Source organism: Ambystoma mexicanum, chromosome 6p, assembly GCF_040938575.1.
Source record: "Ambystoma mexicanum isolate Mex_15411 chromosome 6p, UKY_AmexF1_1, whole genome shotgun sequence".
Taxonomy (NCBI): domain Eukaryota; kingdom Metazoa; phylum Chordata; class Amphibia; order Caudata; family Ambystomatidae; genus Ambystoma; species Ambystoma mexicanum.
Genome location: NC_090935.1, coordinates 1,310,875,120 through 1,310,900,582, shown reverse-complemented (window position 1 = coordinate 1,310,900,582; position 25,463 = coordinate 1,310,875,120). Strand labels below are relative to the sequence as shown.

The following is a 25,463-nucleotide window of genomic DNA, read 5'->3' as shown; positions in this document are numbered from 1 at the left end:
TATCCAGTATGACTAATGCTCCCCCTTTGTCTGCCGGTCTGATTGTTATTGATGTGTCACTGTAGAGGTCTTTCAACAGTTTGAATTCATGAGGTTTTAAGTTTTTGTGTTTAGTACTCTTGAAATTGATCTTCTTCAAATCTTTTAGGACTTGTTTCTCGAAAACCTCCACTGCTGGTATGTTAATTTGTGGTATGAATTTACTTCTTTGTTTGAATTCCTTGTAAGGAGACCTTTCTTGTGAACTTTGTGGTATCTCTGTTACATTAAAAAATGCTTTAAGTTTCATTTTCCTGAAGAGTTTGTATAATTCCACCTTGGTTTCGAATAGTGAGGTATCAAACGTAGGAACAAAACTCAATCCCTTTGTAGTGTCTCTGTCTCAGTTGTAGTTAGAACTCTGGATGATAAATTGATCACTAGGTTCTCCTTTGTTGGAGGCGTGTCTGTGGTCCTCCTCGTCCTTTTTCTCTTGCCCCTGTGGGTTCTTTTCCTCTTCCTAAAAAAACGCTGGCTGATGGTCCTGGTCTCGTTTCTGATGGTTCTGAACTTGCTACTGGTGGCAGTTTTGTCATTCGGATCGTTGAATCCTAAATTAAGGTCGCCATTCACATGTGATGCAGCAGAGCCTTCAGCTCTTTTAACTGATCATTTCTAAAATATATCAAATCGTTTTCTCTAATTCCTGCCAACAAGTTTGGAATACTTTAGGCGCCCCCAGGTTCGTTTGGAATGCAGGTCTCCACAAACAGGGGATCCATGCTCATGCTATTACGACCAAGGCACTGTTTGTGTCTTTTCCAAGCCACAATCATATTGGCAATCGGCAAAGCAGCCATGAGGGCTACACCGCACACCTTCTGCAAGAGATCGGCTTTTGGATGGGGGGTGTTAGGGCTCTGGAACCAAAACTCGTTTTTATCAGACACTACTTAAGAATAGTTTTGACTGGACCTGCCGAACTTGTACTTGAGAACCTACCAAACATAGAAAGGAAATGGAGGCTGAGGATGTATGAGTAAGCGCACACTACTCAATATAGTGACTCTTCCACCCATGCCCCTTAGCCCCTCCCCCACCAACTCTCTTTCTCTATAGGATTCCAGCCTCTTCACTCTCTGGCTCGTGTGTTTGATCCACTTGTGGCTGGAGACAAGGAACAGTATGGAAGCAGAGTGGGCATGCAAATGGGTCAGGTCCTGGATGTAGGGTGGAGCCACAATTGCCCTTTGCTTCTGTGATGGTTTTGCAAACACTACAGGCCCTCTCTGTATTGGACACAGACACCCCACACGTACAAAGGAAGGAGGCGGGAAGCGTTGGCCGACTGTCAGTGCAAGAGCCACTACAATGTGTAACATCTACTGTTTTTGCTATTGTAAATTATCGTAGAATTGCTTCTGTGTCCATTATCACCCAAGGGCTTCAATAGCATAACCCTGATTTCCTTTTCAATGAATCTTTAGAAGGCTCACTGCTGTTATTTGCTTTGCCGCTGCTCGCCACTATCATGCTTTACTACACACATGCTGTGTAGCAGTGCTTGCACCACTCTCTCACTATCCCGTTGGGTGCAGTGGATTTATCAGTGCACAGTGTAATGGACTAAGGATGCTTCAGTCAGCAGCTGAGGATGCCTCGAGCAATGGGAATCCTTGTGGTGCTGCTCCTTATAGGAGCTGTCTGCTGTCTGTGATCACACGTGGCTTACTAACGCATGTCTGAGAGTTTCCTTGCCATTTCTCTGTCTTCCAGTGCACGGTGACGTGTGGGCATGGCCTTCGGTACCGCGTGGTGCTCTGCATTGACCACAGAGGCATGCACACTGGGGGATGCAGTCCGAAGACCAAGCCTCACATAAAAGAGGACTGCCTCGTGCACACTCCCTGCTACAAGGCCAAAGGTAAGCAGACCGGCTACACCATAGAACTTCCAGAAATAAACATGGTACGCGTGCCTTCTCTCCTTCACGTTCTCTGAGTCTTTGGTCCAGGGAGGGCCCCCGTTCCTTCCCATTCTGCGCGTCATTGGATTGATTCCCCCTTCTCTAAAGGGTATGGGGCACGAACTGTATCTCTGACAGATTTCACATTCCTCTGACTTTAATATCAGTCTTATTTTATTAGTATTATTTTATTTGAATGTTTGTTTAGCGCTGGGCTTCCCCAGAGGGTCTCGGCCCGCCTTACATAGTTCAAATGCAGGGGGGAGTTGAAAACGAAGTTACAAAATGTTTTCAGGAAAGGATAGGAAGATTAGGATAGACAAATCATAGCAGTGGAGGAGGGCAGGGTTATGTGTTGTAGCCTGTAGAGCAGAGGTCAGCATCCTGTGTCTCTTCGATTGTAGTGTAGTACAACTCCCATAATGCCTCTTCATTCATTATGATGGCTGGGACTGATAGAAGTTGTACTCCAAGCACCTGGGGGAGGGGCAGGCAAAGAGTGCACCCCCCTGCTGTAGAGGCATACATGAGGAGTAGGGAACGTTAGGCTGCACAGTTATCAAGGGCCTCATTACAAGGTTGGAGGTAGCCTTGCCTGTAAAACCGGCAAGGCTACCTCCAAACTCGCATCCAGGCCTGTCACCCACGAATGGGCAATTACCGGGCTATTCCGGCCCAGCCGGACCCAGTACTTGCCCTTTCGCGTGTGCCGGGACTGGTACATCCCCATTCCCATTTGAGGAATGGGGAGGGTGGTAGCACCGGTACCGTTAACAGTACCGGTACTACCATCATGTTCTGCTTGCAGGTGCTGGTACGGCCACTCGGTCAGACCTGGTAGCTGCAAGGGCACCCATGAGCAGAACTCGTAGTATGGCAGTACGGTAGCGGCAGTGCCGGTAGCGATACCGCCACCATTGTTGTCTTACTGCCATACTTGTAATGAGGCTCACTTAATGTCTCTCCTGTGCCTCCACTTCGACCCTGCTGTTTTCATGTGTATTCTTTTATCATCCAATCCAGAATGTGTATCCTTACCCTAACCTATGCCCTTTGATACCAAAGGCACTATCCACAGAAGTATTTAACGCTGTGGCCACGCAACTACCTGTGGCTTCGATTCCAAGTGTAGCTTGCGGAGTCTGCTCGTGCCTCCATCCCTCCTTAGCAAAGAGACTTGGGGCTTTATTCACAGAGGCGTTTTATAATGGCGCAATCCCATTGGAAAATGCTCTGCCAATCAGGCCCTAACCAGCGAGCAAAAAAGCCCACTGTTTTACGGGTATCCGTTATTTTTCATTTGTTCAACGTATTTCCCTGATATTGGAGCCTGAATTTGATTTTGAAGTCTGGGTACTGGCTTCAAGAGCTGACACCTTTACTGGTTTAATGCTCCCCATTAGCCTGCACTGGCATGCATCTGCCTTCCAGCAATGGCTTAAACAAGCCAAAGTTGTTGTGTAGCTCATTCCAAATGAATGGTTAATTTGTTACGAAGTGAACATCTGAAACAAAGAGCGATTAACGTGCTATTGCTTTAGGCAGCTACCCATATCATTGTTTTTCCCAGACTGCTGGTCCGTCCTGTGAATGCAAGGGCTAATATTCCCTCTAAATGGAGGATGCCTATAGAAACATTAGTGGTTAGGATGAATTCCAAGCTTTAGATCCATCACTCATCACTCTTTGCCCCACTTTCACTTTGTTTGTTTGGTGTGTGCTCATTGAAAACCGGGTTTCATTTCCTATAGAAATGACTTGCAAAATAGGCAATAATAGACTGTGCAGACAGGCCATCAGGCAGGCAGTCCTAGGATAAAGTGGAAAATGGGGTTTAGAACCTCGGTTGCAATCGCGCTGGATAGGGTGCCTGCCAGTTGGTATAGTATTACCACGGGTTGTGTTTCCAATAACTGCTGGACGCAGTTGTAAGCTTGAGGTTGGTCGATTTTAATGGTGCGTTGGTTGGATTACAATAGTTGCCAAGGTTTGGCAGACATAATTGTGTACAGTTGCATATGCACCATATGCTATTTGCATTTCAAGAGTGCCAACACGTGTTTCGACCAATGGTCTTTCTCAAGGCTGTGCAATTATGTGATAGTGACAGTGTTTGCAAGTATTGTGAGAGTATACCGTGAGAGACATGTTTTAATGGTGATGTTAATACAAATTGGGGGTCATTACGACCCTGTCGGTAGGGGTTTAACAGGGACGGTAGAGCTGCCAGCCCCGTTAACCCCCTACCGCCTCATTACGAGGTCTCCTTGCAGGACCCTTTAAAGACTCCTGGTTTTACCAGGTGTCCTTGGCGGGTCCCGCGAGCAGACCAGCATGCTAACATCGGGCCCGTCGTTAACGGGCCCGTTATTAGCATGCTCCCCATTCCCATTGAGCCCTATAGGGGTTCGAATGGGAATGGGGATCAGTTCCAGGAATGGGGAAATACTGGGCCCTCCAAGGTCGGAATGGCCCGGTATTTCCCCATTCCAGGAACCCAGATCCGGTACCCGGAATGGGGGTAGCCATGACGCAAATAGCGGCGTGGCTACCTCCAGGGTCGTAATGACCCCCATTGTATTTGGTTGTGGACAGTCGTAGAGGTTCATGTGGAAAAGTGGATACATTGTTAACACATAGGATAGCAATTCAAGGCATGTATACATTCGGCCTCTCAGCTAGGATAAGGTGCCTTTGCATAAGGGCATTGTTTGATTGTGTAACGTGCACAGCGTGGAGAAGGGGTCAGAGTGAGAAAATGTGCACAGGCAGTGACTGGAGGGCATCATATTTTTTTTATCAATGACAGCCTGTGTCCAGTATTACCTCATGTGCACGTTAAGTAGATTCATTGATTGCATTAAGTCTAATAATTTTTTTGTTAAGTCTTTGGTCAAAACTGTGGTTGGTACCTCGACAGTTGCAAAAAACTGTTGCAAGCTCCAAAGTGTTTGGTTTATTTCAAACAAAATATCATTTGCCATATGCGCATGGGCTTTAAGCAAGACAGAGAGGCATGTCTCCTTAGACAGCAACAAGAATTGAAAAACCCATGGGAGAGAAAGAATCTGAACCTTGCCCGGCACTATGGATGACGTCACACTGGCGCATGTCTGCGTCCTGGTGCTCTCCGGCCAGTGAAGTACTGCAGCGCTTTTATGCTTTATTTTATATCATCCCAGTAGTGTGTGTTTTTTTTTTTTGCAGTTGACATATTTGTGTATTTGCTTTTCAGGGAACACTTTGTTGTTTGTGTTTATTTTTGAGGTTTGTGGCTTGTGGTTTCTCTGTAGTTTGTGTGTATCTAAATAGGTCAAGCCTTTAGGATTTTTTATTTTTGTTTTGGCTTTTCCCTTTTTTTGGAGTTTTCCCTTTTCCTTTGTAGCAGTTTTCCCATTTTTTTTTAAAGATGTTTGTGCTTGGGTGAAATGCTACTGCTTACAAACATTTTTGGGAGTTGAGTGCAAGTCAACTGAGATTTTTTTAATTTATCGTGCGTTTTTCACTCCTGGGGCCAGTAGTTAAAATCAGATGGTAGACCCCGTGAAGGTACCTCCAGGACTGGTTTGGGGATTATTCTGGGCCAGCGAACATATGTCTTGGAACCCTTGTACTGCGGCTAGTAGCACATAGCGCCGTGGAGCTTGTTAGATGGTATTTCAGCACTAGATACGGAAATTGCACATCCAGTGACTCCCATAATACCTAGGGTGAACGTGGTTCACACAGGCAAGCTCATTTCCAAAGTGAACTGTGGCGCCAGTGTGCATGCATGGGGACTGTTGTGTTTGTACTTAAGCCTAACAGCCTATGCTGTTTCAGCTGGAGAAGACTTGTAATCATTGTTTTTAATTATTTGGTTTATTTAATATCACATTTCTAAGCTCCATTACTGTGTTAATAATTTAGTTTACACATGTTTAATTAGAGTCAGCTGGGTCATGTAGTCCTGTCTTCTCTTTCTGGGCTCCCGTGGTCATTCTCGGGTGTATTTGGTCTTCCAGTTTTCTCCTCACCCGATTGGGAGGTCGGGTATGATTTGTAAAAAGGGGTTAATGAAGTGAGAACATATAACAGATATTAGGAGGTAACATAGCAAGCGGCGCTATGTATGAGCACTTTTAGAAGTTGAATGGGCCAGGTTTAGTTTAATCCTTTTAATAAAAAATACTCTCATGCTTTTTTAAATTATTTTCAATGCTTGAACTTAATTTCTATTTGGATTGAGTGACATTCTTCAATCTCCCCCACTCCATATGCTGCCCCTACCCACTTCCTGTCTCTGAATGGCCAGCTTGAGTACAGCTTACCTCACCGTTTGTCCTGATCTTCCTCTTCCTTCCCACTCTCCTGTTCCTTCCCGCTCTGGCCAACTCTCTTGACAGTGTACTAGTACAGCAGTGCACGGGATTTCAGCAAAGGGGTCCCCCCTTTTAAGTATGGTTTACCTCCTAAACATTTTGTGGTCATGATTTCTATTTCATGTAAATGTTGGACTTTTTTTATTTTGTATTTGATGCTGCTGCTTGGCCTCGAACCCTGGTCTACACTTTCCTGGGGTTTTTGTTTGTAATTATTCTTAGCTGAGATGTCTACATTGGGATATTTTGGGGAGGGGCTGTGCACGCACGTGCCCTTCCTGAATTGTCCGGCTATTGTGGCAGTATTGAATGCATTTACTTGATCTGAATGGTTGGTAACTACTTGTGTATCTGGTTCACAGAGAAGCTCCCAGTAGAGGCCAAGCTGCCGTGGTACAAGCAAGCGCAGGAGCTAGAAGAAGGAGCCTCGGTGTCTGAAGAGCCTTCGTAAGTGGGGACTCTGGGGCAGATGCGGCATGGGCTGCAGATGTTATGACTTCTCGTAATGCATAAGGATGGCGGGGGGGGGCACCAGGCGCGCAGTGACCATTGCGCTATGGGCTTCAGCCCAACCCCTGAAATGTCTGGACCTCGTTCACACACATTGGGCCCAGAGCAGGACAGGGCGCACACGATGAATGGTGTCTGGGGCTGCGCTCCCTGTTAACAAAGGCCTGTCAATTACTCCTGCAACTTGTTAGCGACAGCACTTCTCCTAAGCATAAATATTTGAGGCAACTGAAACTATGTTGGGACATTTCCAACTGAAAGCCCCTGCCCAGCTGCAATTACCTCAAAATATGTGCCTACTTCCAGGACACTCTGAGTGAGTCACACGTAGTTTATTTTTTAAAGAAATGGCTCAAACCTTAGGCCTGAAGCAGATAAAACCATATAGTACATTATTGATGACAAGAGGTTGTGTCTCAGTTGAGTAATGAGAATGTCAGCAGTTGGCTGCCAGGGGAGTGCTTGGTTCGCATTCCAGGGCTTGGGGTTGGTCACATTTATTTGTTTATATGCCTTCAAAATAGGATCTCTTTGTTATGCTATATCATGTGATGCTAGGCTACGCCACATTATGTCACATTACACAATGTCATGGCACAACCTCAGGGCCCACAATTCGTAGTTCATTGCCCGTGGCCTCCCTTCTGATACCTGAAAGACGCCCCAACCGTAGCAAACCTCTGGTTTAAAGGGGATTATGGTGCAATACACCTGCCCCTGCACAATGAACTAACAGCTGACAAAGCCAACAACACATCACATCACGACCACAGCATTACTATACCGGCAAGTGCCAATAGAAAGGTGCATTTTCTCCTTCAGCCCTATCATGTTTACGGACAGGCAGTGTCAATGGCATGATGTGCTTTACACTGCACCATTTGCTGCTAACTTGTCACTGTAGTTTCCCCAAATACATTTTGGCAGAGAGTTCCCCCCACAAGTAAGCTTGTGCCCCACATACAGTCTCTGCCCCCAGCTAACAGTTGCACTCCCCCACCCGCCTTCCTCCCTGAAGTTGTGGTCTCTTTGCGCTGTGGAGAGACACCTTGGGCCATCATTTACAGAATTTTCTGTACGCTAAAATGTGAATTTGCTAACTAATCAGCATTCAGCACTCCTTCCATCGATTCATGGGATGGATGTTGCGTGAATTTCTGAGACTTTGCTGGGACTCTGCGCATGTCCGTCACCCATTTCCACACAGTGGGGTATCCTACTCGAGACTCCACGAAAAGTGTGGGACGGGCCTACACAGAGAAATAAATAGGGGTGGGACATGTATATTGGCCATTTTCCCAGCAAATGAGGAAGAATGTGGGCGCGTTGAGGGACGGGCCACGCAGTGTAATCGCATGGCCAGTAATGCGCAAACCAAACCAAATTCATGCAGCCCAACGCGCATCCTCCTCGTCGGAAAGGTTATATTCAAAACTCATGGACTCACGCCACATGATAGGAGGCGCAGAGCACTGTGCGTTTAGGATTCAATGCGCAGAGGCAGGGCTCACAAAGCAATTTAGGGGTGACGGTACATAGTTGAGGTGCCGGTTTAAGTTTGGGGTGCGCGTTTGCAGATTAGAGGTGTGCAGCCTTCATTTACGGGGGTTCGCACGTAGATTCACCGGAGGCTGATTTGAGTTACGTGACATGTAATGTATTTTTTCAAAGGGGGGGTTAGGAGTTACGGGGGACCGTATGTAGAGTCACCAGGGTGCTGCCTTGATTGTGGGGGACGGCACGCAGTATTGACAGGGTGGATGATGGCGGGGATTCAGACTGCGTAAAAGTTTCTATATGTGGTTGGATCTGCTTTGCGTGGGGGCATGTCGTGGACGTTCTTACCGCTTCTTGCGTCTAGGGTTATTTTGCGGTTGGAATTCCATGAATACCCAAAACACGCATATCATGCTTTTATGTGCAGGTACGCGCAAAGTGGTGTTACACGCTGAGGGTTTTGCAGGTCTATGCGCTTTTTCTGTAAATCAGACCCTAAGTGTTATTTCAGTTGCCTGTAAAACATAGCCGTTTTAGCAGTTACTTTTGTTGGCAGAATGGTAGAAAAAACCAATGTTCTACCCCAAGGAGATGTTTTACAAAAGCTTGGGGGAAAATGGTAAAGATAGAAGTACATAAATTCATGTTTGGGGATGCAAATTAGTGCATTGACTCCACTAAAACAAGCCAGTAGGAAAATATTGTTTTATTTGCTGTTTCTTTTTTACTATTATCGCTGTTTGCTTTATACAAAAAAATATTTTTTTCTTGGATTCTACAACACCTGTCATTCTAATTAGCCATGGTATGGGCCTGGCCAATATAACGCTGGTTTAACCGCCGATTGCCTTTGCTTCAATATAACTAACCTCACTCTCATAACCGAGCACCAATTGGCACACCTAGTTGTCATCCAATCAGCACCACTCCCTTGAGTGTAACACTCTAAGGGCCTAATTCATTTCCCATTGCCATTATACAACTCTTATGTGGATTAGGACCTTAATGTCTGCACTTCCTATGATAGCCCCAAATCACAAAACAACCCATATATTCTGTCCCATTTTGCCTTTACCTGTTCAACTGCTGCTCCCACCTGAGTTTAACTAAGCTGAGCCATCACATCCACATGCAGTGTTGGAAATGGAAATAATGTACTGGGGGAACCCTCTCTTCCATGGAGGAATGGGGCTGTGGAAGGAGGGGACAGGCGGAAGGGCGTGGTCCCAGGTCAGGTCATGCAATACAGTATCTCTTCATAGAACACAATCTTGGCGATGTGCATAAAAGCAAAGAGCATTATGGGAACATAAGGATGTCCAGAATTTTTAATTTGAATCGTGTTTTGTGATTCAGTAAGAAACCCCTTTGAGCGAAAAATGGAAGTGGGCTCTGCAGTTTGAATTGGTCACTCACACTACTACTCATCGTAAGAAAAAATAATGTCTCTATATTGCAGTACATTCCAGTCTGGACAGCTACAACAACTATGTGAGGCTTTGGCTGTTTCTGTATTCAGTTGCCCATGCCAAGTCTACTGAAAGTGTCTGTTTGTCGAAACGTGCGTTGCTCGTGCATGTGACAACTCAGCTTTGTGGGGTTTTAATTCAGCCCCAAGATGATGTGAACAGAAAGGCCAAACTAGGCCTCAAATGCGAGTGTCATGTGTGTGAATAAAAAGACACACTGGAATATACAGGCCTGTCCTAGCTTTAAACACAGTGAATGGGCCTAGTGAATGAAAGAAAAAAGGTGCCTCGCGGAATGCAGCCACCAGCCCAAGTACAATGAAAAGACACACTGACAAAGGGACAAGCTAACTATAATAGAAATGTCTATGCTGCTGAATGGGCCTCACAAGGGTGAAAGACATGTGGTGCTGCAACTAACACTAGGAATAGAGGCAACAGAAAAAGGGCACATTGTGAAGTAGAAAAATAAACAGCAAACCTTTCACATGGAAACTGCCACACCTTCAAATACTGTGTCTTTAAAAATTAAATGTGCAGCTGTGACAGTCGAATATTTTCATTTGCAGTGACTAAAACTCCTTGCTAACACAGTAGCTGGCTGCATGTGAAGGAACATGTGTACTGTAAAGAACTAAAAGGAGCAGCCCTGTACTTTTATTTGTCATATTCAACAACAAGAAAAACCTTGCTATGCAGAGCAAGAGAAAGACACGCATTCTAAAATGCATGGGATCCTGACGGCAAGATATCATGTATTAAACAAAATAAAAGGTCTGATATGAAGGATATCTGCCACAATGTAAAGTAAATGTTCTAAAATACCTCATGTAAGTTAATTTTAGCCTAGGACCATCTGTGTGGATCTCTGGGCAGATTTCTCTTCCCCCGCCAGGCCTGCTCTCTTGATCTGGCAGGTGGAATATCTTTGAAGTTGGTGCATGTTAACTTTTTACGGCCCCAATCAAGTGAAATTAACGTGGCCAGAGAGGTTATAATGGACTTAATTTCAGGCGAATGTAAACTTTAAGCCAGAGCTAACTAAGCTGTACCACGTGGTCCCCAGGAAATGGGAGACTGCGAGGGAGAATAGACATGTAATCTTGATAATTATATAAGGGGCCTATTGATTAGAATGGCAGAGGTCCTTTTTCTTTAATAACTTCAGAACCGTGGGTCACATGAGCTCATTCATATGTCCTTGGAAAGCTACCACTGGGTCAGTTCTGATCATATACATTTCATCCATCTTGGATCTTGTGTGTGTGTGATTCTGGAAAAGTTGATTTGGGCCTCCTCAAAAATGTTCAAAATATGAAAGTTGGGGAGTGGATAGCTTATTAATTTAGAGATTGAGTCAGTAAATCTCATAAGCATAACTGTTATATTTTCTCTGTGAATGGTGAAAAACTCCCACGTGCCTGTGCAATATGGTACCGAGATAGGACACATCTTGATAGATTCGCCATGATGAGAAGAATCCAAAATTATATTTATATATATTGAGAGGGGTTTGCATTAAAAAATAGTTGTCATGTTGTGAGTTTTTCGGAACATTTGGGAAAGGTCCAGATGGCAAATCTAGTAATGGGACATATCTCCTCCCCTCGTGTTTCAGAAGATAAAATGTCACCACCCCAGGAACCTATCTGTCAGCATGGGCTGGACATCTGGGTTGTGGAGATGAGTGAAGGACCAATCAAATGCACCAGACTTTTTGCAGGGCACTAGCCAATATTGAAATCTTGATGGTTCATCACTGGTATATAAAGTGGATACACTATGAGAGAAGGGTAGAGCTGCTAAAAAATAACAACTGACTGCCACAAACAAGGAAACACCAAATGTGATTTGCTGACATTGTAGGTGAGTGGAGCTTGAAAGAGAGCTGCAGCTGTCTATTGCTAGGGAGGCCTAAAAGCTGACAGGACCCTATGGTGAAGAGCTGGGGACCATCCTTGAGAGTGGTGTGACCAGACCCCTGCCCTTTCTTCCAAGAGGGTCCTGAAAAGCAGCTGGCTTTCCTGAACTTTAAAAAGAGGTTTTCAATGTAAGTCGAATTGAGCCATTTGAAACCAAAAGGTGGGGGAATTTGCTTGCCTTAAATCCTTTCCCTTTATAGTGGACAGGGAGCGTCAAAACTGTGTAGGTCCTTAGTCTATTAGACTGAATATTATTTGAATTCCCCTTGGCAGAACACCACAGGGTGATTTTTGTTAAAATTCGAATTAACAAAGCTCATTCCCAGTGTGCCCGTTGACCCCGACTTCTTTAAGGGAGACGGGTGTCTTTGTGCCTAAACTAAAAAAATCCCTAAACTGCAAACTTCCCCAACACACTCCTTTAAGTGGAGGGGGGTGAAAATCCAAAATTCTTAAAGCATCCCCGTTTTACTGTCCAATGTTCCCAACACAGGCCTTTAAGTGGAGAGAGAGGCTAGGCGGTGGCTGAAAATCCAAAATTCCTAAAGCATCCACATTTTACTGTACAACATCCCCAACACAGGCCTTTAAGTGGACGGGAGCTAACAATCCAAAATTCCTAAATCATACCAATGATTCTGTCTAGCTTCCCCAACACAGACCAAAGTGGGAGGGGGTGAAAACAAACGCCTGAAACTGTCCCCACTCCCTAGACTCGGCCTTTGAATAGAAGGGTGCTACATGTAATTGATGCTTGGGATTTGGGGCTGGGGGAAGAAATGCTTGCAAAAGTGAGACCTCATGTATCCAACCTTGTAAAGCAAACTGCTAGCCCTTTTAAGCATGCAGGAAAATCAAAATTGCACAGCACTGCATATATAAATTGATTTTGTTCATTGACATGTGTTGATTAGTTCTTGAATTGAAATCAGGATAAAGTAAAGTATTGTGATTTGTTTTTTTCCCAACCAACTTGTGTGATTTATTTATGTAAAAGAAGTTTAATTGCGTGCCACAAAGAAGGTAGCATGTTCAGTTTTAGTGATCTCCAGACATCCCAATCTACAGTACAATTTCCACTCATAACAAAGGGAGTCCAACAATCTAGTGGGGGTTACTCCCCAAACCAGTGCCCCTGGTAAGAACCAATCCACACCCCAACATGTCTCCCCCCCACCCCACAGGCAACCACAAGATGCCAGTTATCCTCACCCCTTCCATAAACAACTCTCATTAGCTTTCGCATGGGGTTACTTCAGCACCCAGCCACCTTTGCACTCCCAAACCAATATTACCCACTTCCTGCCACCTTAAATTTAAACATTACAATAGGTAGCATCAGCTATCAGCACACCTATACATTTCATGGGGATTCACCCCCTCGGTTATTGTTTCCCCTGGATCTCGGGACCCTGGGTAGTGACTAAAGAAGAGTATTGGCTTCCCTCGGGGTCTGAAAACACAATATGCATGCCTCATACTCCACTCTAAGTTTGGCAGTAACTTCATGCCCCTCTCCCTGAGCCTCTTTTTTACATCAATGTATGTTCATGGGTTTGTCTGCACTTTATCTGAAAAATCTGGGAAGAGCGTAATGGGGTCCCCTGTGAATGTCTAAGATACCTTCTCCCTGGCCTTCCTTGGGGCCAGCTCTCTGTCGTGGTAATTCAACATGCGGGCTATGATTGGTCTAGCCAGAGCTCCAGGAATCGGTTTCATTCTGCTGGGTATCCGATACGCCCTCTCAACTATGAAGACCGCTGTGAAGTCTTTGTTGCCAAGTGCCTCCTGCAGTATGGATTCAACCAGGGGTTCCATGGCCCGTTGGTCCACTGCCTCGGAGACACCCACTATCCGTATGTTTTTCCGTCGAGATCGTGACTCAAGATCCTCCTGCTTCTCAGCTAGCTCCTTAAGAGCATTTCTGACTTGCACAAGTTCACGTGATGCAGCCCCGAATTCATCTTTTATTATAGAGACTCGCCACTCTACCTCATCCAACCTCTTTCCATGTTTGTCCGAGCGCACCTGCATGCGGTCTACTTTACACGTGAAAATTTCAATTTTCCTGTCCAATGATTGTATCCTAGTTGGTTAGACATGGCTTTAATATCATTGAACGCACTGTTAGGAACAGCGGGGGGAGGGCTGGGAGGGTCCTTCTAGTGAATCCTCCATTACTTTATTATTCTCACTTGTCCAGGGGTGTCAACATGTAATTTGGATTGCTGCTTTCTGGCCTGGGGCAATTTGGATGTAGTGCCACTCCTCCAGCGCCATGGTATATTCCACACTCCAACCTCCCATGCGGATAACTGTCACACCTCGTCTCAGGGGGGTAAGCTGTGCCCCCGTGCTCTCACTGCTATGTTGGTACAAACTGAGATGTGGAAGCACTGATCGCTGATGCCCCTCCTCTACGGGTAGCAGGGGTGCTGCAGATGAAAAGCCATAGAGCAATTATCATCCTAGCTCTTCTTCACTTCTCTGTGCCTCCTCCAAAATACGCAAGTGAGGGGGGGTATTTCTTATCCACACCTCTGCTTCTGATCATCTGTATGTGCTCAGACTGGTTACTCTTATCTCCCCGCACTGTCCACTGTCTCACCCTACTCAGAAGCAGCTGACGCAGTGAGATTGCCTCTGAACACACAGTTACGTGCGTACTCCTGTGCTATGGAGTGCCTCTCATCGCAGGGTATTCAGTCCTTCCTCCAAGTTTAAGAGCCCCTCTAACAGGTGGATGTGCAGTCCAATCCCAAGCAACCACCCAGGTATGCGGGTAAAACAGTGGAGTCCCACATCCGGCTGTAAAGGCACACCAACCAATGCCAGGGACAGCAGGACTCTGTATATGCCAACGTCTGTGTTCCCCTGCATGCCCACACATCCGACTTGCACTGCCTCACACTTCTCTTCCCACCTGAGACAGTACTCGCTGTTGCCTTGCCCAGTTAGCGCAGCTTCAATGTAGATGAGCACGCCAGCTCCTCACCTCCGCAATCCTGAGAGTGGCCAGCCAGGCCTCCTGGAACACCAATGCCTGTGTGAACCAGGGCGTTTGAGGTGAAGCACACTCGCCAATAGCCATCCAGCGTGTCCCAGTGAGACGTAATATTGCGTGCCCTATTTGAAAACCAGCATCAGGAGGGACTCACCAATCCTCGGTTGGAAGCTCCACAGTGAGCTGCGCTCTGCAGGGCCTCCTCCCCACACCGCCAATGCGGAGGCCGGCAGTTCTATGCTGAATCCCGTCAGAGTGCCTGGGTTCCTCCGACGAGCTCCCCCTCCTGTAAACCACTATAATGTCTCTGCTTGGGGCCCAGCAGCGCTCCCGCTTCTCCGCCGCTGCACACTGGGGGCTCGCCACTAGACCAGCGAGCTCCAGTATTCTGTGCAGCCACACAGGCGGTGCAGTGTTCGCACCGAGGCAAGATTACCCATTCAGGTGGGTGACACCCACCCCGTGCTTGTAGGACCCTCCAGTGCGTTCACCACCAGAGCTGTCCCCCTGCCTCACTCTTCAATTCCAGGCACATAGGGACGGCCAGTCCGACCGCCCTCAGTGTTCTGTGAAGCCACCGCTTGGGCAGCTCAGCCTCCACGTCTCCCTGCGACGAGGCTCACCCAGGGTCACCAGTTGCCTGTGTGTGTCTTCTCGCATAGTCTCTGCCGGCCGGGCCTGTTCTCTTTCCACCATGCCTCACGCCCTCAGATCAAAGGCTGCGGCCACAAAATTCCTCAGTGGTATGCCCAAGGGGTTGCCACATCTAATGCTGCACCTGCTAGGTCTGCAGTGACATGTCGCAAAATGCCAGGATTACATCCCGATTTCTTGGAGTGCCAAGGAGCTCACAGACTTGCGGCCATCTTTGCTGGGCTCACCAGTTCCCCCCCATGTTAGGTTATGTTAATGGGCATTTGTATAGGGCCTTTCACCATTGGTATGGTTTCAACGCTCTGTAGGTTGAACGCCCTTGGGGACTGGAGTCCATGTCAGTGGAGGAGTAGTAAATAGTGCCTGTGTTCACTCTTTATGTCTTTTTATTGGCAGCATGTCCTCTATTTTAGCATGCCAGTATTTTAGGTCTGCCAGTGGCAGCCCCTCCTCGCCACACACCTCTAATAGTCCCTCACCCATCCCTTCCCATACCACTTACCTCCATATGAAGTCTACATGCTTTGGTGCAGCCATTCCACTGGTCTGCCTGCGCTAGACCTAGAACCCATAACATTGATTTTTGAAGGAAGATCGGGCACACACACAAAAAATTGGCACTCTGGGGAAAAAAGCCCAAGGGTGCTAATTGCTTTTTACCAACCCTGAACCCTTGCATTGGTTTATGAAAAGCCATGTTCCCTCCTCCAAGTCAGTAGTTAACGCTACATTCCTACGGGGAACTATAAAGCTACAATCCTAATCTTTTTGCTCAATGTATTTCTATGAAGATTTATATGTTGTCAGATTGGTTTACTATTTATTTGTACAAACCAGACCTGACAAGATATGTAGTCATTCCAGTTTCTACACTTAGCTAAAGTGTGTGACCTTGGGTAAATCCTTTTGCTTACTGTGGATGCCAACATTAAGTCCCTAGAGGTGATTCACTTTATAGTTTACACTTTTTCAAAAGCCTCAACCATAGTTTAGCAGATTTTATTTGTTGCCCCATTTATAATTTGAGTCGCCATTCTTAGCTAGATCCTAAAGTTATGTGTCTCATAGCACGACATTCTTGCATTGTGACTCAAGGTGATGCACTGGACTCGGGTACAAAGACCGAGGAAGCTCCTTGTGGTGTAATGTTCTGTGTTATCCCAGTGACGTCTATACCTATGAAACTGAATCTGCTCTTTTGCACACAGTGCCTCTGAAATCCTAGCACTGTCTCTGCATTGGTGGACTGGCCCACAGGGAACTTTGGAGATTTCCCAGTGGGCCTCTTTTTCTGCTCCTCTTAACCTCTCTCCCAGTGACCAAACCCCTTTCCTTCCACCTCTCCTCATCCCCACACCGTTTCTTGGGCAGAGAACCCCCAAACTCTGCTCAGTGGGATTGGGCTTTCCAGCACAGTGTAATCTGGGGTCACTTCGTAATACACTTCCAGGGCCACATTTGGTTCTCAGTCCACCCCTTCCTTTCTGGTTAGATTACCCCCAAACTCAATGGTCCAATTTCCTTTAAGAGGGTATGCCGGTCGCATGCCAGGAAAGTGGCAAAGGTTTTCCATCCTTAACTTCTATTTATTCAAAATGGATTCCAGCAGGATAGGTGACGCCTTTATCTTTTCTTTAATGGAAAAAAAACACGCTTTGGTTTTATTTTTTTACGTTGAAAGATTAGTGAGAACACAGTACCAAGAGAGCGAGACCTTTTTTTATTTTCATTTCAGTTAGCCATTCACCGTTACACTTAATGTGACTGGAGCCAAACTGCTTTTTAATGACTGGACCGCGCTTCTACTTGCGCTGCGACTGTCCGTCGGCGCAGTGATTGCATTCAGCGCGGCGGTGGCGCTGAAGTGCTGTGTAAGAGCCGCCACGCTTTCGTCGACGTTAACTGCATTACCAAAGCCCTTTAACGCCGTGCCACGTGGCGTGCTGGATTTATGGCTAGATACCGGCGGATTTAATGAAAACCTAGTTTCCAGTCAAAAACACATCTTCTATACTCTGAATTAGCGAAGTGCGAGCGTACGGAGAAAATTCACACCCGAGCGGGTTGCAGGCAAGGCCAAAAGTGTTCTTGAAAAAAGTGCCTTGGAGATGTGCAGGTGCGGGCAAGACAGCCAAGGCTTTGTTAAATGGCTTCGCTGCTGCTATTGTGATAACATGAAAAGTGTACCAAGATGCCAAGTCTATGGGCCTCATCACGAGTTGGGCGGTATCCCAGTGGTATTCCCGCCGGGATACTGCCCGCGCTAATAGCGCTACCGCCAACGGGTCCGGTGCTATTAGCACAGGATCACTCACGGGTTTGGCGGAACAGTCCTTCCCCATTCCCCATTGAGCCGATTTGGTAATTCCCCATTCCCCATTGGAATCAATGGGGAATTTTTGGCGGGATTACCGTTCGTGGTAATACCGCACAGTAATAGCGCTGAAAATTGGCAAATTCCCAACAGACCCCCCCCCCAGCTCAGAGCTGGGGGCAAATACTGCCAAACCCATGATTTGGCAGACCCTTAAATGCGGTGGTAATAGCGTTACCGCCGCATTTAAGGGTTACTGCCAAACTCGTGATGACCCTGTATGTGTAAGGCGCAACTTTGCTGCGCTGAATGGGGGCATGGATGTCCATGGGACAAACCACAGTGACATTCACTGCCAGCACACAGTAGTATTAATGCATGATATATATTGTTGTAGAGAGAGGCCTGTGAAGAAAGGGACGCCGGACATGGACATTGAAGAAAGGAACGTTCAGAACTTTCATCTGGGCTGGGTCACCAGGACCGCACCGCAGCTGGGTTGTGGTGCCTCCTCCCCTGACATCAGTGCCGGGCTTAGCGGTGGCAGAATCCCGCCACCGTGGGTTCATTTAATAACAAAAGGGTGCCTGTCGTGCCTTCTCCCACTATGCCAGCTCGGGGGACCCTTGTAAGACTCTCGCGAGCTGTCGTGGCAGGGGGCTAATGGCGCCCGGGGGGGCCATGGCGCCCTGGGCAGTCGCCCAGCCCACCCTGCCCTAAGGCCGGCCCTGCTTGACATGTGGTTGCCCAAACTGAGGCAGGACTTAACCTTCAAGGACTGGGAGACACTGAAACATAAACGCAGCCAGTTCGAGACATTTCCCTCACTGATTAAAGTAGTGCCACAAAAACAAAAACGTTTTTTTTTAATAAGCAACAAATAAGAGAATATATGTTTCAGGTTTTGAGGGTGTGCTGAAATAGTGAGACTGCGACCACAACTCGTGTGTTGTTTTGGTGGAGTGAGTAATGTCCTGCATGCTACACTTTCACATAGATTAACAGCAGTACACTGGGCATGTTTTATGTAGTCTGGGACGGCGTTAAAGAAATAATAACTCTAATTCATTGCACAATTTAAAGGCGATCTTCTTGGAGTTTTAAGTTGAAGGTTAGATCGTTCCAGAGTTTCGGCCATGTTGACCTAAGAGACTTGATGCTTGGTATTTTTGGTAAATTGTTTTAATTGTTTGACTTGATTTGGCAAAAGCTAGCTGGCAGTTGTGCGCCAAATGTGGAGTCACCAAAGGGTCCCTGTAGGAGTATGCACTGATGACCTGCCCAGTCCATAGGTGGGTCCCGCCCAACCAAGACTGGGAAGACCATAGCTTGGTGCAGGGATGGGGAGCCTTGCAAGGCTCATCCCGTTGTTGTGATGGGGAGCCTTGCCAGGCTCATCCCATTGTAGTGACGGTGAGCCTTGCAAGGTTCACCCCATTGTTGCTATGGGGAGCCTTGCAAGGCTCATCCCGTTGTTGCGATGGGCAGCCTTGCAAGGCTCATCCCATTGTTGCGATTGGGGAGCCTTGCATTGTTGCTATGGGGAGCCTTGCAAGGCTCATCCCGTTGTTGCGATGGGAAGCCTTGCAAGGCTCATCCCATTGTTGCGATGGGGCGCCTTGCCAGGCTCATCCTGTTGTTGTGATGGGGAGCCTTGAAAGGCTCACACCGTTGTTGCTATGGGGAGCCTAGCAAAGCTCATCCGATGGGGAGCCTTGAAAGGCTCATCCTATTGTTGCAATGGGGAGCCTTGCGCGGCTCATCCCGTTGTTGTGATGGGGAGCCTTGGGCAGCCTTGCAAGGGTCATCCCGTTGTTGTGATGGGGAGCCTTGCAAGGCTCATCCTATTGTTGCAATGGGGAGCCTTGCGAGGCTCATCCCGTTGTTGTGATGGGGAGCCTTGGGCAGCCTTGCAAGGGTCACCCCGTTGTTGCTATGGGGAGCCTTGCAAGGCTCATCCGATGGGGAGCCTTGCAAGGCTCATTACGTTGTTGCAATGTGGAGCCTTGCAAGGCTCATCCCGTTGTTGCGATGGGGGGCCTTGCAAGGCTCATTACGTTGTTGCAATGTGGAGCCTTGCAAGACTCGTCCCGTTGTTGCGATGGGGAGCCTTGGGCAGCCTTGCAAGGCTCATCCCGTTGTGTTGTGCTATAGGACACGATACCGAATTCAGCGTAATCCCGTGGGCCGCTTTGCCTAATTTCTTGCTAGCAGGCAGGCGATTGCATGCGCTGGGTGTCCACAATGTTCTCTGCTCCCAACCCTTGCACAATGAAAATGTCTTGCAATGAACTGCGGACTCCAAAACCTTTTCCAGCAGCTTGGATTCCTCGATCTGTGCAATTCCATGCAATTGGTTTCACCGGTGTGTGTCTTTAGGAAATGAGTAAACTGAACTTGTTCATTTACAGGCCTAGTGTACATTTCAGTTAACCACTTAAAATGTTTTTCTACTTGTTCAAGATAAAACAGTGAAGTGTTTGGACATTAGATTCTAAGGTTGGGGTAGCATCACAGCCTTTCAAGTTTTTTCAGTTGAAATGCGCCCTAGGACTATAGGGGTTCCAGAGCAGCTGCACTGTGTAGGTAGTCTTATGACAGAAACACTCTCCTTTAATTCAGACATTAAACGTGCACAGTGCACATGTTGCTAGCTGAGTTTGTGGGTGTTTTCAGGCTTGTCACCTCACTGTTGCAGTTTCCCATAATGCTCTTATTATATTTTTGCATTTTTAATTTGCTTTTCCCTGAAATTAGCACACTACTGTCATGAGCAATTCATCGCTTTTCAGCAGTCCTTTAGTGTTTCAGCTCTCTGCTGGCTGCCTGTCCCATGATAATCTGCAGCTATTAACTACTTTGCTGCCTTCTTTTTTCTTGGGAGGATAGCTCAGCGGCAACGTGCTCGCCTTGGAAACAAGATGACACAAAGCAACACAGGTTCAATCCCTGGGTCCGCACTTAGAAATCTCTGGGTATTAAGCACGTTATAAATATGAAATAAGACATATTCCTGTAACAGCGCCTCAATGTCCCCAGGCTGTGTGAGCACTTTAAAAATGCAGATAAATTAATAATTTGATTGCATTATAGGCACCCCACGGGTGCCTTAGACTGTTTTTAACAGTTGCAAGGCAAGGGGTGGGCCCTAAACATCATTTGTATTTTATAAAAATACAATACAAATAAACATCATGCTGAAATGGCCCTCGCCAGCCATGACACACAATCACGCTGTCTACTCCCGGTATCGTCATGCATAAGAGCACGTTCATGTGTGCGCAGGCACATATATGTTAAGATGGATTTCTGAACTCTGACCTGGTGGGCAGAGGTTCAGAAGGCCAGCCTGGGTTCTTGGAACAGGGTAACATACTGGACAAGCCAGACCAATCAGGGGAGCATTGGCGGGGGTGAAGACTAGGTCTCAGGAGGGGTGAGGGTGATCGAAAGACCACAAAAAGCACACACAGCAAACAATACCACAAGTTACTCTCAGTCAAGTGTATATTAAAAATATAGATACATTTATTAAAGGCGTTTTAAGTAAAACACAAAGTAAATATTCAGCAGTAATAACAAAACCAACACAACACTAATCTATATATGTACATCAACCAATGGCCAACAGGGATATTACTTATTATTGTTCCACAACCTGTAGAGAAAGGGGTTATACAGTGCGAATATCTCTGTGACAGTCCTTCACAATTCAAAACCCTAACTGAGAGGCAATCCAGTCCTTAAGATGAGTGGAGCCTTGAGCTCAAAACTACTTTCGATGCTGGTGTACGCGATTGTGCGGTTAAGTTAAAACGGGGTCTCTTCAAGAGGCTGTAGCGACTCAGGAAGGTGGGTGAGGTAGTGAAGAATAAGTTCCAACTATTCGAGGAAGGTTCTCCCCAAGAGGGCAGAACAGGATCCAAGAGTTGTGAATAGCTTGGTAGCACAGACTACATCAACAAAAAAGAGTGGCCCTCAGGGCACGTTTGTGCATAAAAATGGATGGATGCGCCAAGGGCCACCGGTAAGGGTTGCAAGTACTCACCGACCCTCAGCGCACTCCAGCCCACACTTCGGCAGTTGACTCCACTTCGGTCACAGGTTCAAATCCTGCAGTTGCACAGTTGTGTGGCTTTCAGGGACTGTGTTCCAGGGATGATTCTGTGGCGGGACAGTGGCAATTTCTCTTCTCCTGATGATGGGATCAGGCCAGTTCCACTGCAGCAATTCTGAGGGCACAGGGGGGCACAGCAGCAAGGCACCCACAAAGTTTGTCACCAGAGCTGGGTGGTACGGTGACCGCGTATGCTCGGGTTCAGGTGTATTCTCCTAATTCCAGACCTAGGAATGCTAGGTGTACGAAACTCAGCGGGAGAGTGCCTTATATCCAGAGCTCACAGTTGCCAAAGGCTCAAGTAAAAACTTGAGACAGTGGCGGTTCCAGGGCAAAGTTCCCATACGAGCTGATCAGTTCACTGGGCGGTCCAGGAACACTTCTATAGAGGCTTGTTTGCGGGTTAAGTTGGAGGTGCCGAGAATAGTTGCTCCCACTATTCCAATGGGTTGAAGTGCCCTTGTGGGCCTTCTAGGTTCAATCAGAAACAGGGGCTCCGACGGGACAACAGCAGGCTCAGGGTGCCAAACCTTCCAGCGGCTCACCAGCGGTTCCACAGATCTGCTTGGTTGATTCAGAATACTTGGCTCCTATACTAAGTTCAGTGTGAACTCAGAAGATAGACCTGGAATGGGTGTCAGATGCCTTCTCTTATCCAAATCTCCTTTGTGCCAAAAAGAAGACAGACCTGTAGGAGATTTGCTCACATACAGCCATCCCAGACGTGGACCAATCATGGACCACAGTGGTCCCAGTCATCCCAGCACACCAGACATCCTGGTACCCAGGATGTGTATTTGAACTAGACAGTTCCAGCCCACATCCTGGAGGCGCACACACAAGGCATGCAGAAGCATGTGAAAGCTTCGGTTTGTGCAGCGGTCTGCATGAACAAATAAGGAATTTCCTGTGTCTGCTCGACCTGGGAAAGGCAAAGGGACAAGATGGCCAAAGGACAGAACAAAGGACCTCATGGCATGACCATTTTAGGCACTGGCCACTGTCCTGGGCCAAACGCAGTAAACACGGTATGGACCCTTAAAATAGTTGAAAGTAACAGCTGCCACCAGCTCTGTCCAAGGCACACTTGTACACTGACCGAAAAACGCTTCGAGGGTGTCTAGGGCCTTAAAAATGAAAAAGGTACTCCAGCGCACTGTACTAAGGTACTTTGTGCACCGATAAAATGTTAATAAAGAATAGCAACAAAGTGAAATACTAAGGGAAACAAAGTCTCCCATTACTGACTGTCTTAAGGGCATGTCACTTTCCCCATAATAAAATTAGTAAAAGCCCAGCGTAGTACAGCAAAAGGCTGGCTCTCCACTGGCAAAAGCCAGACTAGGATGGTCAGACAACAGCAAAAAGTTGGGGGGTTCACAACTGGAGGGAAATTTACCCATGAATGGAAATCTTTCCTAACAATATATATGCCCCGAACACTGGCGGAAATGTATACAGTGAGTTATTCATGAATTCTATGCAGTAGCACACTTCCCCCATGTAGTAGGTGCAATTAACTGCACATGTTGGGTTAGCCCCCCAAACCCCTGCCCCCAATTGACAGAGGACATCTACTGGAATCGAAAGCACTGGCACTCTATTAATAAGCAGGTAGAGTGTGATGCCAATGGAATCATCATGGAGGTGTATGCCAATTTTCTGGGCAGCACACATGATAGCTACATCTATCACCAGTCACCACTGCACCGGCCCCTGGCATCTGTAAAACATGGCAACGCATGGCTCATCAGTGAACATGAACTGTCATGTAGATGTCTGCACGCGACACACTGAACAAGAGACCCTGACAATAAATGCCAATGACAACCATGTACACATTTTCAGGGGACAGTGCCTACCCGCTGTTACCATTCATGACGACACCAGTCCGGAATCCTACAACAACAGCTCAGGTGAGATACAATACAGCCACTATGGCCATAGTGGAGTGCACATTCGGAGTGCTGAAGTCACGGTTCTACTGCCTTTACAACTCTGGTGGGGTGTTGCTATATGCACCACCAGTAGTATGTAAAATCATAGTGGCAGCATTTGTACTGCAAAATGACACCACACAGCATTGTGTACCAGTGGAAATGCAGGAGGTACACCGCCCACACCCACAGGCACCAACCTGGCCACTGGTTGGCCAAAGGTCATGTGGAGAGGCTGCACACACCCAACTGGTGTAATCATACTTCACATAATAACCTGCTCCTGTGGAGAACACAGTAAGGCCACATCCCAGGTGCCATTCAATGATGAATTGGGGCCTATCCTCTTTGTTCATAACACCCTGAGAATGTGTCTCTGGGAGTGGCAAATTATGTGTGTCTGTTAGACATAAACAACATGCACAAGCAGAGCACCAGACCCGATGCATAAGTGGGAGTATTGTACTCCCGAAATTGGGAGTAAAATGATTTTGGAGGCATTCAAAATGGATGTCTAATTGACAAATGTGAGAAATTCCTAAGCAAATAAAAAGATATTTGAACAGAAAAAAATCATTGACTCTGTAACATTAATTTCTTAGCACCTATTTATTCATGGCCATCAAAAGCTACATGTTTACCCATTCCAATCAGGCAGTCAAAATACTATTGTCTTCCTATGGTACTACATGCACTACTGGCAGAAACATCCATGTAGCTGTGACTGTGAAAGCAGGGGCGCAAGATTGCACATGTCTCTTTCATACTGTGAATAGGGAGTATAAGTACTCCATATTTTAATTTCCACAGAGTACCAATTTGTAAGGGAGCAAAAGTGGTCAATACACCCCTAATATGTATGGCTCTGCACAAATCACCAATACAGTCATAGCAACTGGAACCAGCAGTGTCCATGTAGAACACACAAAATCACACAGCACAACCAAAAGACCACCGTCACATGGACAACAACTATTCTGCATGTAGACACCAAACTACACACTTGGGACCACAAGTGGGAAGGCATGGAAGTGAGCAACAAACACGTGTGATGACTGTCCTGGACCCCCTACGAGTTTTCCACAACAATATACAGGTCAAGTGGCCAACCCATTCGCTGATAACTATGCTCACAATACACCTTCACATCTAAACAGTCATGCAGATATAGAAAACCTCAAGTGCACCGCAAGAGAGATGCACATCTCACCTCACACCTTATCCCATGTGAGCCTGCACCAGTCGGAACCCTGAAATCTATGGATGTCCCCCCCTGTAGTCCTGGAAACCTCCCAACTCTGATGCTGTGTTCTGTACACGCATATATCAGCAACGTCCCCTTCAATCGCAGCAACCATCTACCCCTGCAGAATGCTTCTGTAGAGAAAAACAACACAATGTCAGGGCAGGCAACAAATCCATGTACCCAATGACACAGCAACATGTGGCCCCCTGAGTGACATGCAACAAATGCAAACAAGAACTCACCAGCCACCCATCACCATGTGTCCCTGCACCCATGCAGCCCGATCCGCCCAACACATGACAATGCAATATGTACACCTCACACAGTGACACCTTACCCACCCACTGCACCTACACTGCCCCCCCCAAGTGCCATGCAGTGAAGGACCATGTAACACTTACCTCTTCTCATGGTAATGGGACATTGTGAACACTCTGATATCCGGCCACAGTCGGTATGACACTGAGATACTGAGAGGGCTCCCAAA

General features: G+C 46.9%; 1 protein-coding gene across 1 annotated transcript in view; it reads left to right on the top strand.

Annotated features, from left to right (window-relative positions):
• Positions 1-25,463, top strand: part of ADAMTSL1 (ADAMTS like 1) — a 941,617-nt gene that overhangs the window by 450,004 nt on the left and 466,150 nt on the right. The window contains exons 12-13 of the mRNA XM_069625973.1: positions 1,756-1,903; positions 6,669-6,753. Coding sequence (XP_069482074.1) covers positions 1,756-1,903; positions 6,669-6,753 — 233 coding nt within the window. The remainder of the gene's footprint in view (positions 1-1,755; positions 1,904-6,668; positions 6,754-25,463) is intronic.